Source organism: Macrobrachium rosenbergii, chromosome 55, assembly GCF_040412425.1.
Source record: "Macrobrachium rosenbergii isolate ZJJX-2024 chromosome 55, ASM4041242v1, whole genome shotgun sequence".
NCBI classification, from domain to species: Eukaryota; Metazoa; Arthropoda; class Malacostraca; order Decapoda; family Palaemonidae; genus Macrobrachium; species Macrobrachium rosenbergii.
The window spans coordinates 20,456,943-20,473,991 of NC_089795.1; the positions used below are offsets into that span (position 1 = coordinate 20,456,943).

At 43.5% G+C, this 17,049-nt stretch overlaps 1 protein-coding gene across 2 annotated transcripts in view; it reads right to left on the minus strand.

Annotated features, from left to right (window-relative positions):
• Positions 1-17,049, minus strand: part of LOC136835677 (2,4-dienoyl-CoA reductase [(3E)-enoyl-CoA-producing], mitochondrial-like) — a 113,680-nt gene that overhangs the window by 29,709 nt on the left and 66,922 nt on the right. For both annotated transcript variants that reach the window (XM_067099512.1, XM_067099511.1), the window contains exon 6: positions 6,581-6,800. In XM_067099512.1, the coding sequence (XP_066955613.1) occupies positions 6,581-6,800 (220 nt within the window). The remainder of the gene's footprint in view (positions 1-6,580; positions 6,801-17,049) is intronic.

The window sequence follows — 17,049 nt, forward strand, 5'->3', positions numbered from 1 at the left end:
GTTTGTCTGCCAACGGGGGCTTTCTTAGGAAAGGGATTTTGTATCCATCCTTGAGTAGTTGAATGGACCAAGGATCCGCCTCTCTTTCTCCCATACCTGCCAGAAGTTTAACAGCCTGGCACCTACCGCTGCCTGAAGGGGAACGTCAAGTCCTGTTTCTTCCCCCTGTCTAGAGGCACTCCTTGCTGCAGATCTTCTACCCGCCCTCGAGGAACCTCTACCTGAGGGTTCTGCCTCGAAAGGGCTGAGATCCCTGAAGCACAGAAGCCTCAGCCTTACTCTTTTTAGTCATGAAAGTCGTTGGTAAGACTTTCTTTGCTGTCTTTGATATAAGATTTTGTGTGGTTTTCTGAGCTAAGGAGGTAGAAATCTCTTTAACCAAGTCTTGAGGGAAGAGGTGAGAGGAAAAAGGGCGTAAATTAATTCCGCTTTTTGACTGGATGTGACCCCATTAGCTAGGAAAGAGCAAAGATGGGTCCTTTCTTCAAGATTCCTGCTGAGAAAAAGCTGCCAGTAATTCGCTGGCACCGTCTCTGATTCCTTTATCCATACACGACATAAGATGTACAAATTCTTCTTTGTCGGTCGTGTGAATAATCCCATCTTTCTTCCTAACACTCCCAGGGTCCAGTCCAGAAAGTTAAAGACCTCGAAGGCCCTAAAAATTCCTTTGAGGAGGTGGTCCAACTCTGATGTTGACCAACAAAACTTCGTTCTCCCCATGGCCACTCGGCAGATGAATCAACAAGATTCGAGAAGTCTCCCCGGGAAGAGGCAGGTATTCCAAGGTCAACGATTCTCCCATTTGATACCAAACGCTGATCTTGAAGCTAGTTTGGCTGGAGGAAAAGCAAAGGCTGTCTTTCCTTGTTCTTTCTTTGAAAGCATCCATTCATTCATCATTTTGAGAGCTCTCTTGGACGAGCGGGACAAAACCATCTTCATAAAAAGCTGACTCCTTAGGCGCCTTCCCAAGAGTAAATTCTGAAGGTGGAACGAGGAGCCGCTGAATAAAGTTTTCAGGAAAACCTCCGCAAAAGTTTCATAAGTTTTTTGAAGTCTGATGAAAGTTGAAGGCCTTTACTATCTTCTTCTTCTTCCTAAACTTGTTCGATCAGATCCACAGGAGACTGAGGGATATCATCAATCTCTTCTTCTGATTGACCAAAACCAAAGAAGCGACTTCTTTCAAAGTATCACCTTGACGCCGGCCCTGGTGTCCAGTCTCGTGACGCCTGGTGTCTTCGTGGCGCCCTGGCGTCCTGGCGCCCAGATTCTTGACGCTCTGGCGTCCTGGCGACCAAGATCTTGACGCCTGGCGTCCTGGCGCCCATCCTCTTGAGCTACTCGGGCGCCCTGGCGCCCAGACTTGACAATCATTGTTCCGCCCAACCTTAAGGTCGCTTGAGAACTGGCCGCCTGTGCGACATCTGTCAAAAGCTTCCTCAGGCTGACGTAAAATGATTGAGGTTTCTTGAATAGGCGAAACATTTTCACGTTCGCTGTCCCGCCGCACCCTGAAGTCACTTGAGAGCTGGCCGCCTGTGCGACATCGGTCAAAAGTTTCCTCAGGCGACGCACAGCCATCGGTGGACAAACGCCTGCATCCGTCTTATCTGCAGGCTGAAAGACTTGCATCAGGGAAGAGAGTTTCCGTTGCATGTCCTGAATTAGACTGATCTCATGGAGCTACCTGTTGCTGGGGATCGACATGGGGGAGCCGCAATATCAACTACTAATTCATTTTCATCGATGCGACGTTGAAATGAAGTTTCGCGACGCCCGGTCTTATTTCACATCAGCGGAAGCAGACGGCGCCGATGGACAACATTACGCCTGCTTTTCTCCGGAGAGCAATTGTCCGAACTAAGAGGGGAACGCTCTGGGCTGCTCCAGTGACTACATCCCGGAGTAGGAAGTGTCAAATCCCGACGCCTTCAACCCACGAAGGAAGTTTCCTTGAGGGGTCTCGATAAGGTCGTATGACGCCAGTCCCGCTTCTAGTAACAGCGTCCTCCGACGAGGATGAAAACACTTTAACCTCGCCTTTCCTATGGCGAGGGTGAGCGTCCTGGGAAGCGCCAACAGGTACGCTGAGGGGACGACTGCTCGGTAGCTAAAGCCTCTCGCCTCCCTTGGCCTGGGTCGACATTCCTTCTCACAGGGGTTGGTGAGCTTGGAAGAGGTCTAGGACTAGAGCACGACAGGACCGAGCAACCGACCTCCACAACACTTGCACTCTTATTTTTCTCATTAGCACTTGAATGTTTCAGATCTCTGACATTCGACCATAAATCCTCTCTGTCTCTTGCGTAGGGATTCTACCTTTTGTCCAAGGGTTTGAAATGGCCGTCATCATGTCCTTTGAAGGTTGGTTCCTTATCAGTATCAGTGGGGGTTCTGGGACTACCACTACTGGGGAATGAATAATAGGATTGATATGAGGAGAATCTTCAATTCCTGACTATCTCTAGAAGAGCGAGATTTACTACTCCCGGCTCTTCTGATCCTATCCCTTTCAAGCTTAGAAACATATCGGTAGTAATCCATCCACTCTCTTTCTGATAAACCAAAACATTCATCACATCTATCCTTTAACTCGCAATTTTTCCCCCTCTGCATTTTACACAAATAGAGTGGGATCCAACGCGCTTTAGCAAGCCGGGTTTTACACCCCCTCACACATTCTCACACTCAAGCAGAGTCAGACATCTGGAAAGTGAAAAATCGTAAGAAAAATCCAAAGCGAGCAAAGGTCAAAATCAACAATATCTAACAAATCCAGAAAATCCAAATCAAATCCAAAAAACGAGCGAAAGCCAAAGCCAAAGTGTACTTCACCAAAACTCTGAAAATCACGGGCCAAACGAGCAAAATTCTTAACGATGCAACCGGTATGGCGGCAGGGAAGATCTGAGGAACAGTTGGAATGGTTCAAGGTACCTGGGTAGAGGGCGCACTAGTGGTACACCTGACTACCCATCGGCGATTGCCGCGAGTTTTGAAATTCTGCCGGCGCGGTCAGGGACTTAAGCTATATATATAACTACCAGGTAAGTCAGATGTTTAAAATTGTTAGATATATAAGTTCAGGAATAGGTTTGTTAACGATAAGTTTACATAAATTCTTCATAGTCACTACTATCTTCATTATAAGTTGTAAATAATTCTTCATTTGCATTCTCAGGTAAATCTACTTTACGGAGGAGCGTTTAGGAGGAGGAGAATTGTCATTCCTTTTGCAGTCGAACCACTTCTGCAATAGGAGTGAAAAAACTAGACTCAAATTTGATAATAAAAGTTTAACTGATGTCTATAATATGGCTCATGAATTTACAAATCAGGTTGGACAGCAGCAGACCTAGAAGGCTGAAGTCAGGCAATCGGGTTCTAGGCTCAAATGGCCTTCATCGGTTAATTCAGGTCAATCGCATCCTCTCACTAGTATCCCATACTTAAATTTATATAGCCTCTACAGTAATCATCTTATATTATTTATATAGCCGACCTGTCAGAAATTCTTAAGACGCAGTTCCTCATGGTAAGGGGTGAACAATTATATCGAAAGGAAACGAGTGTGATATAAAATTCTACCCATTAGCTGAGGTAGGCGCAATATACCGCCATTGACAGGAACCCTCCAGTTAAATGTCGATGATAGATCTCGGTGGGATAGGGCGGAAGGGAGCGGCTAAGAGGTAGCCTAGATTGACGAGTATGTTAAACTCAAAGTTAGAAAAAATTAGGCTAGTTAATTTCTCCCTCTTTGGTACGTAAGGCAAATCTAGTTAACACCTCACCTTACAACATTAATTACCTTTGGCATATAAGTATCTAGTCTTTATAAGGTTTAGGCTCACTTTACACATAGTTTAGGATTATATGATAATGTACTTCGGTCTCGAAATTTATCTATTCTCAAAACTTTTACGATTATAACTACCGCATTTGTCGGTACCGCTCATTGTTTACCTTTTACTGACATGCTTGTGACGCCATCTGTCTGAACTGCTGCTATCCAAGACGTTTTTATATAAAAACAGAATATTAAACCTTACCCTTTCTCCACTAGTTTCAATAATGTTTGATTCTGTAATAATAACATTTGAAGAATTTCACTGTTGGAAGGTTCCTGGCTGGTTTCTTCCATTTTGGGACATCTCTTCTTTTTGGGTTGTGCCGGTGGAATATTGTCATCATTGCTAGTTTCGTTCGTCTGGAGATTATGCACATCTGCTGATACTACGACTTTTTGGGACATTTTAATTAGTTGATTAAGTCGTTGTCCCTCGTGACAATAATTAGGGGAGGGTTGTAGTAATGGTGAGGTGTAACAGGTGTTGCCTGTGTCCTGTCAACTTCAAATATGGCGGTTTGGTTCCTGTCAACTCGCATGTCTCTGGTTGTTCCTTGATGGGCGTGGTTTGTGCTCGCCACGGGCTGTCTGGGGAGGAGCCAGGGTGTGTCATAGCAAAACCAGTGGGTCTGAAAGGCTGAAGCCTCTCTCTCTAGAACTACTACTTCCTCTGCTGAAGAAACAGGAGACACTGTAAGGTCTTGAGAAGGCTCATGTGAAGGGGGAGCCTTATGAAGTAGGCCCAGTACATCTTCTAACTGCTTCTTGATATGAGCAAAAGAAGGATCGTCAGGCATGAGAGCAGATGAAGAAGACGTAGGGCGGTTAGTTGGCGTTGGGTGCCCGGCTGGTGCCAAGCTTAGAAGTCGGCATTGAGCTGGCTCGAGGCGGGCGCTTAGGAGTATCAGACAGGTGCTCAAAGACTGGGAAGCGCTCTGGTGAACAATCTGGCCGCTCATGTAGGGGCCGAGAAGACGACGACGCTCAGGCGAATGGCGAGTAGGGCTGTGCCACATACTACAACCTGGTTGCAGGCTAACAGAATGGTCTTTGGCATACTTCAGTGAAATGGGAGAGGCCTCTCTACCATGATGTCTCTTCAAGGGGTGAGATTCTCCTGGGAAGCACCAAAAATGCCTCTTATCCACACTGGAGTCACTGTCAGAGTCAGACAGTAATTGGTGGGCACTCACTGTGACGCCTTTCCAACAGCTGTCAGAAGCACAAAGCACTGAATCAGATGAGGGGGCAACTGCCCGTGGGCAAATCCCACTAACTTCCTTTGGACCTCCGGTATGTCTACTACAGGATCAGGGGAGTGTGACAGTGACCTTCATCTGGGAGCGTCAGCGGGACAGACAGCCACCTCCTCCATTGGCACTGACACTGACACTGACACTTGCACTGGCACTTGTTTAATACTTTGCACTACATCCATAAGGACCTTAAGCGATTCACCCAACTTTGACACAGTATTAACTATGAGATCGAAAATTTACGGTCAAACTTACTCTTGAGGCTGGCTACGGCATCAGGTTCGCGAGCATGAGAGCCAGGAATAGGAGTTGAAAGAGAATTATTAGGAGGACTAAGGATGGGGGATAAAAACAAGGGCAGGAGATAAAGGAATGTTACGGTCAATAAACTGAATGCCAGTGACAGGTTCTATGCTCTGAACTTTACTTTCAGCTCTAACGGCCGCCTTCCTCTTCCTATCTCTAATTTATCCAAATGAGACTAAGAACTTTCCATTTTTTCTCATCCCATCCAACACATTCAGCACAAGTGAGATCTACGGAACATTCTTGTTCTCTACATTTTGCACAGATCATATGACTATCATAGGTTACTTTGGTCATTCAAAACAATCAGTACTTCACCAAATCCTTGGGAAAAGCGACGAAAAAACCTAAAATTCAACCGCCACAACATTCGATGTTTGACGTTGAAGCTGGCAGAAAAAGTGACTATCACTGTTAAGTTGTACCTATTGTTCCCCAATAGAGGGCGGAGTAGTTACCTACACTATAAACAAACGAATCGCTACCGCAAACTTCAAATTTTTAACTACCACGTGAGTAGAAAGTATAGCTATGTAATTACTTGGTAAGTTACATATATGAAACACATATGTAAGTTACCACCCGTCCACAAGGGGTTAAAGTGTGAATACTACAGCACAAACAAACCACTAAAATCAAGTTTAATTAGGGATGCTGGGAAACAGACAGCAGAGCACTAAATTTGAAATACAATTTCAATTTCTCATTTTTTAAATTTCTAACACAATATATATTTCTCAACAGAGTAAAACTGGAATCATGTAAACTAAACAATTTATATATAACAAGGTGGCAACTGAAGTATATTGTATATTGTATCAATAAATCAAATATACAGGCAGTCCCTGGTTATCAGCAATCTGGTTTTACGGGGTTTGTCTAGCGATGAAAATCGCCACCTTCTGCTTATTGGCGCCGATATATACCTAACAGAGGTGCCAATCTCCAGTTATTGGCACCGATGCCCGGTTATTGGCACCAAAAATCGCCGCTTTTCGGTTATCGACGATTTTCGCTTATCACACTGTCGGAACAGAACCCCTGCCAATAACCAGGACTGCCTGTACTTCATTTTAAACCTGATAACAAGAGCAAAGAAAATTTTTATATGCAAACAATAATTAACACGATGAAAAACCTACTATAAAAAAGCATTCCTTACCTCTCCTGAAATCCATGACGAATAATCCGAGACTAAATATGCAGCTAAATTTGCAAGTTCACCAACTTCTCCTATTCGACCAGCTGGTATGCGCTTATGGGCATCATCAACAAATTTTCCAGTTGGGTCCAATCGAGAAAAGGCCCCTTCTGTTTCAATTGGACCAGGTGCAATGCAATTAAAACGCATCCCATATCGACCCCATTCAGACGAAAGAGACCTACAAGAGAAAAAACATTAAATTTTGTTATAATGCAAATCATGTTTCATTCATAGAAACTCAAGATCACATATTACCTTTTTTCCATGGACATGAAATTTTCATTCACACTAAACGACAGCATTTCAAAACAAAATCCCTACTGTATATGCTTGAGTCCTGTGGGTGACACATGCTACATTCTCATTTTCTATATCTCAGAAGATTCAAAGCAAGAGTGTGGTGCATAGAAGAGGGCGTTACATTTATGAGCTCACTCACCTGTATCTGACCAGTTCCAGTGCATGATAGATAATTTCTCTCCACTGCCCTCCAGTAGAGGACAAAAAAGAGAGAGAAAGGAAGAAGACCAGTCATCCAATTCACTCTCACTTTCAAAACCAACATCTTAGGTAAGATAGAAACTGTCCCACTAGGGGCACTGGTTGAGCTACACAGTTTGTTGAGCAGCCACCACTGGACCCAATGAAAAAGTGTCCAAGGATCTGTGGGCAACATCCCGCAGATAGAAGGATGTGAAGATGGTTTGGCGTAGCCATGTACCAGCCTTCAAGATCCTTTGAACTGACAAGTTCTTTTTGAAAGCGATGGAAGGTCCTAGACTCCTGACATTATCTGCTCTTGCACTGAATTGGTATCTGGATTTAAAGTAGTATACTGTAGACTTGCTTAATTACTTATCTTAGTCAAAAGGAGATACTGTAGTATTCTTGGACACTTCTTTATTGTTCCAGCCTGTACTAACAAAAAGTCAACAACAACCTGGTCTGAGATGTCCAGTCCTTTTTAGATAGTTACCCAGTGCCCTGACAGGACAAAAGTAATTCATCAGGGTCATGACAAACATAATCTCCAAGTGAAGGGATGGAAAAAAAAAAACTCATATCTGTTGTGAATGGAGGGATTTTGAGTCTTAGCAATGAATTCCGGGATGAATTCGATATACTACTTATATATATATATATTTTATATATACATATATATATGTATATATATATATATATTAAATATATACATATATATATATATTATATATATATATTTATATAATATATATATATATATATATATATATATATATATATATATATATATATATATATATATATATATATATATTTCATGATATATAAAGGATTTTGTATATACAAAGGAAAAATCTATTTCTGGGAGGCCCGTGTCACCCGGTGAAATAATCCATTCAGCACTTATTTCTAAGTAATTCCGTTGCTAGATACCAGAAAAAGCTAAATGTAAAGCTGGGGTTACTACCCCCAGAGCGAGCTCCAAGAAATGGAGTTGTATATGGTAAAGGGTGAGATTGTCACAATCACGGGACCCTGCCCTATAAAGATTCCCAATGTCAAAAGTCCCAACGAGAGGTGCCGATACAAGCCCATGCACTACTAGCGGACTGTACACAAGGCAACACTAGTCGCATTCCATGTTAGCACCCACCCCACTAGAATGATGTTTACCATGGGAGGGAGAGAATGAAAAACAGGGGTGGGTCACCGGGTGACACGCCCCCCCCCCCCAGAAATAGATTTTTCCTTTGTCAAAATCCTTTTTCTGGATCGGGGACCCGTGTCAGCCGGTGAAATAATAACAGAGAAATAAATATCATTCTTATGCTATTAAAGACTTTAAATAGAGACGTTGAAAACTAGGGGAGAATTCCACCCTGAACATTAGTAAGGTCCTCGAAATTCATGGAATGAAAATAATGTAAGTGGCCACCGTCTAAGATCATGAGCTTTAGAATTGAACCTGAATAGGCTTGTATTAAGAAAATACTTGCTGCCTAATAGCAGACACATTGTCTTTGTGAATTTTACAGTTTAGGAGGAAACTGATATTGGTCCTGTTATTACTGTTTTCCTAAAATCAGTCAAGGGATCCTACTCTACTGCAGTATGGTTCTGCAGTTAAGTAACTAGCACTCTTCACATAGTTTTTGAAGTAATGATGCGCCCACATTGGCCCCGGGAAAGTGTTTTGTTGGAACCAGACTCACAGGCCCTTAACTTTCAACCCTAAGGTCTGTGTTCGTCTGAGACCAGTACTCCGTCCACATTCGGTTTCCTGGTCTTTGAGTAATGTATCGGAGTTAGCTATGGTAACCAACAATCATCTTGTTCTTACCTTTCCTTGTTGGGGAAGACCCAAATTTTTAATCAGCTTAGCTTCTAGTGCTAGTTTTCCTGTACTGTCTGCCCTGTCTAGCGGAACCAATCATTTTGGTTTCCCCTCATCAGGGGTAGCGTTGCGAATTCCTCACCCTAACTTTCCATCTACAGTTGAAGGTCCTCATTTTCGGTGGTCACCTTGGAAAGTACTCCCCTTTCACAAGGTCTGTCTCTGTGCCCAGTTTTCTCCTTACAGGCTTTATTAGACAGGACCTCGCAATTTTGTCAGGTCCTCTCTTTATTAAGTGCTGAATGGATTATTTCACCGGCTGACACGGGTCTCCGATCCAGAAATATATATAATATATATATATATATATATATATATATATATATATATATATATATATATTTTATACATATTTACATATATATATATATATATATATATATATATATATATATATATATATATATATATATATATATATATATATATATATATATATATATATATATATATATATATATATATATATATATATATATATATATATATATACATTTATACATATTTAATATATATATATATATATATATATATATATATATATATATATATATATATATATATATATATATATATATATATATATATATATATATATATATATATATATATATATATATATATATATATATATATATATATATATATATATATATATATATACATATTTATACAATATATAATATATAAACTATATATTATACACACACACACACACACACACACATATATATATATATATATATATACATATTTATACAATATATAATATATAAACTATATATACATACACACACACATATATATATATATATATATATATATATATATATATATATATATATATATATATATATATAATATATAATCACACATTACCACAGGTGAAAAATAAGAAAAATAAGAAAACGGGGTGTAGGACCTGGCACCCCGTTTCTTATTTTTCACCTATGGTAATGTGTGATAAATGAATTGTGTACAAAAGTGATAATAATCATATATATATATATATATATATATATATATATATATATATATATATATATATATATATATATATATATATATATATATATATATATATATATATATATATATATATATATATATATATATATATTCGAAAGCTACAAACGTCCTTTAATATCCAATTATCTCTACCTCGAAATAATATATTTTCATATATGTTACCGAAGGGGAATTTTTTAGTGGATAATAAGTTCGTCGTCCCGTGGGCTCGAACCAGCGAAGGACAAGAACTCAGGACTACAGTGGACGCATTAACCCACGTGGCCAGCAAGTGAGGTATAAGTGGATATCGTCTCCCATATACAAATCCCCCATCGAACTCAGGTGTTTGTATTTAGAGACGATATCCACCCACCTCTGCCATGCTAACCGTGTAGTGCGTTGGATATCGTCTCCCATATACAAATCCCCCATCGAACTCAGGTGTTTGTATTTAGAGATGATATCCACCCACCTCTGCCATGCTAACCGTGTAGTGCATTTGTCGCATGCAGCCATATTATGACTTTTTATCACATAACCGTGATTCATATACAATCAGTAAGCTACAAACGCCTTTAATATCCACCCGCTTCTACAGGAAATAATATATTTTCATATGTTACCGAAGGGGAATTTTTAGTTGATAATAAGTTAGTAATCCCGTGGCTCGAACCAGCGAAGGACAAGAACTCAGGACTACAGTGGACGCAACCCACGCGCCAGCCAGCAAGTGAGGGTATAAGTGGATATTGTCTCCCATATCCAAATCCCCGTCGAACTCAGGTGTTTGTATTTAGAGACAATATCCACCCACCTCTGCCATGCTAACCGTAGTGCGTTTGTCGCATGCAGCCATATTATGACTTTTATCACATCACCGTAAATTCATATACAATCAATAAGCTACAAACGCCCTTAATATCCAATTTGCTCTACCGGAAATAATATATTTTCATATATGTTACCGAAGGGGAATTTTTTAGTTGATTTATATGGGGCAGGGTTATGTTTCTTTATACGAAGTGCATTTAAGTTGAAATATAACTTGAATACGTCTCGTTGTGAAATTAATTTAGCGATTTTTTTCATTAATAGATGGCGCTGGCCATTTGGGGGCATTTGTTTTGTGTAAAAAAAATCAAGATGTCGAGCTTTACATATTTATCGTTTATCGGCGTAAAAATAGCAGTAATGTGTTCTTTCATACCCAGTAGTTATGATTAAAATACTTTCTCCAATTTTAATTACGGTCGAGTTTCATCCATCCTGCCGATGCACGATAATTTAGTCATTAGCAGCTTGAACATTGTTTTCTCAGCGTCAGCTACAACTTGCAGCTTAATTTTAGAAGTACATTTCCTTGCCTATCTTTTATCCATACCGAATAAGGGTATAATGCAAAAATATATCAGTCCTATTCTACTTAACGTCGTTTGTACTATAACTACATTAATGGTTTACTACCGTACGGTGGCTGAAATACAAGCAAAACGGCTGTTGTTATCCGATTCGGTGATAGCAAAGCAATAGTTTCTCGTTTGGTTGTTTATGGCGGTACGCATTTATGTAAGAGTATAATGTTACTAACAATACTTTTATCATTCTCTTTTACTTTTTTTAACTAGAAGATGGGGTAAAGAGATGGAGGAAAAGAAGTTGGTCTATTGTAATTTGGTCCCTCTCACTGCCTGATTGTACACTGCCACCTGCGCCCACACGAAATTTAAAAATACTTTATAAATATTGTCGTATCAGTTGATACCACTGCAAATTCGAATTATTGTAAGGTGAATTATCATAACTCGAGCACTACCTGGGTACCTGAGTATTTTAATAGTTTTTCTGAGCTCGGCCCCGTGTCACCCGGTGAAATTCCATTCTTACACGAATTTCTAGGTATAAATATTGCTAAATATACCAGACAAAAAAGCTTACAGGAATGCTGGGAGTTACTACCCCCAGATCGAGCACCTTCGATGAAGATGTCGGTATAACCAAGGGTGAGTGAAGGAATCACAACCACAGAGCCACACTCGATAGACATCCCTATGTCAATATCCCGAGAAGAGTGAGGGCCGTTACCAGCGCCCACGCTCCCCAGCCCGCCACGATCCACGACTCCAGCGCCATCTGAACTCATTCCATTTCTAGCACTTGATTTTTTGCGCCACGGTGTTTGTTAGCCTGTGTTTTTTCGGTTTAATTTGCATCTTTGCCATGTCGATAATTTGCAGCTTTACCATGTCCAAGTTAAGTACCATCTTTTTTTGGGGTTGTCTTATGGTTTGTTGGCTGTCTTAGCCCATAATTGTTATTATTCGTGGCTTTGTTATGATGCTACGGCGTCCCCCAGCCAGCCATGTTGTCCGCGAGGTTTACCCACTCGGCTTGTTCTGTTTGGGTTTTTCCTGGTCGGCTCATGCCTTTCGCTTCCCCAAAGGTCTCATCCTGGTGGTTTTCTAAGTGGGATTGTTCGGTTTCATTTTAACGATAATGTTTTTGATCCGTTCCTTAAGGTTCCCTCTCGGGTTCCGTTGTTCCCGCTTAGTTTACTCCCGGGATGTTTCTCTTGGACATTTTGTTAATGATTATATTATATTCATTATTTTATTGGCTGATGCTCGACATCATGCTTCCTATGCGTTGTCTATTCATGTGGGGACGTCAGGCACATCCTGTCGCTTCCTTCCGGTTAGGCTATGCACCAAACACAGTATATTTTTATTTTTAATTTTAATTTAATTTGTTTATTTCACACACACTTGGTGATTTATTTGGTTATTTTGTCACAGCCTAGTGTACGTTAGGCTTTTATTACCCCCCCCCTTGACCTCCTGAGTTAGGTTAAGCGAGAGGATTGGGTCAGCAGGTTGAGGGATTTCGGTTGTCGTGCCTTCCTCTCCGTTGTTTGGGTGTGGAGTGAGTCCCCATTCTCCTCCCTCTTCTTTACGAAGGGGTTGAGCTTTTCTGTGGGTATTTCTCCTCCACGAGCGTTATTCCTCCCTTATGTTCGGCTCTGGTGGGTCTTCGACTCGGAAATTCTCTCCCTGTTGTTCCCTTTTTCTCTTCTTTTCCTTCTCTCCCCCCCCCCTTTTTTCATAGGCTACGTCTATGTTTTTAGGTGAGAATTCAGAGGTCTTGGTCGTTCTTTCCCCCTTTTCCCCTAGGTGTAGGCCATGATTTTAGGTACCATGCAGTTGAGCGGGTGAGTTTCTCCTCAGTCTCCTGTTCGCCTCTGCTCTGGCCTACTACCTTCCCTGTCCACCCCCCCCCCTTTTTTCCCCTACCCTGTTTTGGGTCCAGCTTCTCGCCATCTTCTCTTGCGGGTGATGTCGGTGTCCGACTCTCACCCCATGTAGTGAATCTTTCTGGTTGAGGGATTCGCTCCCTCCCAGAGCTGGTTCTAGGTGTCTCGTAGCTGGGCTCAATGTTTCGTTCACCCGCTCTCCTAGGATCGAGCAGGTTCTCGAACATCTCAGGGTTTCCTTCTCGACCTTGTTCTATGTTCGCTCCGGCGTTCGAGATACTTTAGTTGGGTTGACTGGCGCTTACATCTGCCCCGGTGGATCGTGGTGTTTGGCAGCCTCACCCTTCTTTAGTTCTCTACGATAAGGTCCTCAGATCTCCGGTGTGGGTGGTTCCAGACTCCGGGGAATGTAGATTATATTGTCTTGTTAACCAATTATGTTACCATATTATTGTGTTTTGTTTCCCCGGCGGCTCATCCCGCCTGGGGACTAGTGTGTGTTATTATGACCTGGCGGTTTACCCCGCCGATAGATGTTTATTATTTTGAATTTCCCGGCGGTTCACCCCGCCGTTGAGCGGAAATTTATTTATTATTATTATTTATGATGGTCATAGAGTCCGGTGATTTCACCCCTGGTTTCGCCGTTCTTTCCCGGCATCCTCATGCGTGAAGGTCCTGTCGATTCGGCCCCCTGTTCCGCCGGTTTACTCCGGCAGTCGGGGTTTATACCCAGCTTACCTTAATTGTTACTTTTTAGTAGGCCCGTTTCTGACGAGGTTTTCATTCCGCCGAGTACTCGGCGGTTTACTGAAAACCCTTTGCCTACTTAGATTAAGTTTCTTAGAAAGGTAAGCTCATTTACTGTTTTCACTTACAGACTGTTCGCCCGCCACTCTTCAGCAACCCTATGGCCATGTGGTGTGTCGGACCCACGCTGGTTGTGCGGTCCGATTGGATGATCTGATCGTGTGGCACCCGGAGGGCTGCGAGGTGTGCTTTGCTCTTTGCGGGTGCACCCAGGGCGGTCGGTAAGCTATTTGCTTTCCACCCGCATGTTAATTCTGCCTTCTATATTGCAATGTTTCGTGATATTTTGTATTTTCTTAGCCTCCCTTGACTCACCCCCTTTTTTCAGGCTGACGCAGTCCTCAAAAAAGAGGCTCTGAGTCCCTCCGCGCTTGGGTGGCTGGGTTTGGGAGGAACGTTCCTGGTCGGGAAGCCATACGCCCTGACGAGAAGTGGAGAGACCTTCTCCCCGGAGCCCGGATCGCTGCGGCCGCACTCATCTGAAGTGGCCGCCCCATCATTGAGCAGATCCGGTCGTGACCCAGCCACTTGTAGAAGAGAACCTCTAAGCGGAGGTTTCAGAAGACGCCGCCGCTCTGGACCTGGACTTAGAGCCCATGAACACCGAGCAGGATCAGGTAGGTGGTGAGGTAAGTGAGGTAGTGGGGCGGGCGCCCTTTTGATTCCCCCGTCATCAACCTCTTCCTTTCAGGGCTTTTCCAAGTCTTCTATCTTGAGGACAGTGCTCCATCTACTATCCCCAAGTTGAAGACTTCGTGGCAGGCGAAGGCTTTAAGTCCTCGTCTTCCCGGAAGGCATCCCCTTTCCCCGTCGGCCGAAGGCAAAGGTCTCCGCACCTTTGGCCTCCGGGAGTAAAGCTGGAACCTCGGGCAAAGGAGCGAGTAAGAGGGCGGCTAGACCCAGCCCTCGCCAGCCTCCCTTGACCCTGAAGCGTTCGCCAGGATGCTTTTAGCTGGTTCTCGTCGGAGGTCGATTCCAAGCTTTGCTTATGATGGACAGGTTGCAAAGTCAGGAGAATCTGATTGCTGATATGGTTCGCTCTGGCGGTGCCAGACCCAGTTATCAGATCCCTGATACTGCTTCCCTCCCTCCTTTGATCGTTGGAAACCCATGGCGTTTTGCCTTACGTGCCATTCGCCATGAGGATACCCTGACAATCGAGGGTTTGGGCACAAGACGCCTGGAGGAGCTGGAGTTCTTCCTCCTGACCTCTTGCCCCTATCCAGGCTTCAAGTTGGGCGACAGAGGAAGCCTGGGTGCGTTCAGATAAGGTCCCAAAGGAGGCAGTGATCTTCCCCTAGGGACCAGGCACAATCGGCTCTGCTTCGCACTCTCACTGAGTGGCAAGCAGATAATACGGGCTCACTCCGTTCAAGGAAACCTATACTATGTTCTCCTTGGGTGACAAATTACCCACTTTCCTGCATGAATAAGTTGCTTTTGGCAACTGCTCATCCCTGCTTCAAGGCAAACCTTTGCCTCAGCTCAGGGAGACGGACTCCACATCCCTGGTGTTCCCGGGGTGAGGAGTTCTGGACCCGGACGCCCATCTACTTTTACGTTGGGCAAATTAGATGCCTTCTGTGCGTCCTCACAATTCAGTGAGCAGCTTCCGAAACTCCCAGAAGCTCTCCTGAAGACGGAGTTCGAGGCAGAGACGAGACTGAGCCAGTCTCTAAATTCCCTTGTGTCTGTCTGAGGCGGTGGCCGTCTCATGCGCAGACGAACAACTCTTCCAGGTTCTGGCTAAATCCCTGCTGGCAGGTTTTCAGTCAGACCTGTATGACTTCATGGTGGCTAAGTTGGAGTGCCGCAAATTCATTTTCGCGGATGCCACCATTCGCCATGAGCCTAATAAGCTCATGAAGAGCTCCATCTGGGGGACTAACCTCTTCCCAGAGGAGGAAGTCTCGAAGGTCCTGAGCGAAGCTACTAGGGCTAATCAGAGTCATGGCGAGGTGGGGTATTTCCGCCTTCAAACGGAAAAACTCCCCGAGGCTGGTGGTTCCCAGGCTAAGTCGGGAAGCGCTTCAGAAGAAGGAGGCCTCATCCCCAGACAGTGGTTCAAGCTGTCCCAGTCTCGGCGGTAGGCCAACCCTCCACCTCAAGGCTAAACCCCACCAATACGTTTTGGTCCAGCCAGCCCAACCTCTTGCTGCACCATCGCACGCCTCTTCTCCGTCTGCACAACTCTCCTATGAGGGCTGTGGGGTCTTTCACGGCCTTAATAGAAGTGCAAAGGGGAGGCAGGGTCGCGCCCATACAGAGGTAGGTCTGATCCGCCTCTCAAGGAAGATCAGGCCGTGGTAGAGGAAGCAAGCCCTCTTCTCCCACTGAGACCAATCAGGTAGGTGGTCGCCTCTACTGGTTCAAGGACCAGTGGACCTTCAGCCCTTGGGCACACAGTATTGTGTCCAAAGGTCTGGGTTGGAGCTGGATCAAGGATCCTCCTTTGACCAGGTTTTACCAACCCCCTCCAAAACTCTACAGGACTTTGTAACAGAGCTTCTCAACAAGAGAGCAATATAGAAAGTAAGGCACCTCAAATTTCAAGGCAGGTAGTTCACAGTCTCAAAGAAAGATTCCGGCCAACAAAGAGTGATTCTAGATCTATCACGCCTAAATCGCTATATAAGATGCGACAAGTTTCACATGCTTCACGGTAGCTCAGGCAATGGACTCTACTTCGCGTGGAGCCGTCACCACCTCTATCGATCTTTCAGACGCTTTACTATCACGTCCCGGTTGCGCTGAACTTCTCTCCCTTCCTGGGTTTCAAACTCGAAACAAGCCTACTCCTTCAGAGTCATGCCTTTTGGACTCAATGTAGCCCCAGAATTTTTTTACGAAACTGGCGGAAACAGTGGCTCAGCAACTACGGTCCCGGGAATCTCCCCTGGCGGCTTACCTGGGCGATTGATAATCTGGGCTCCGACAATTCTGGAGTGCCGAAGGCTACGCCATAGTGATCAAGTTTCTGAG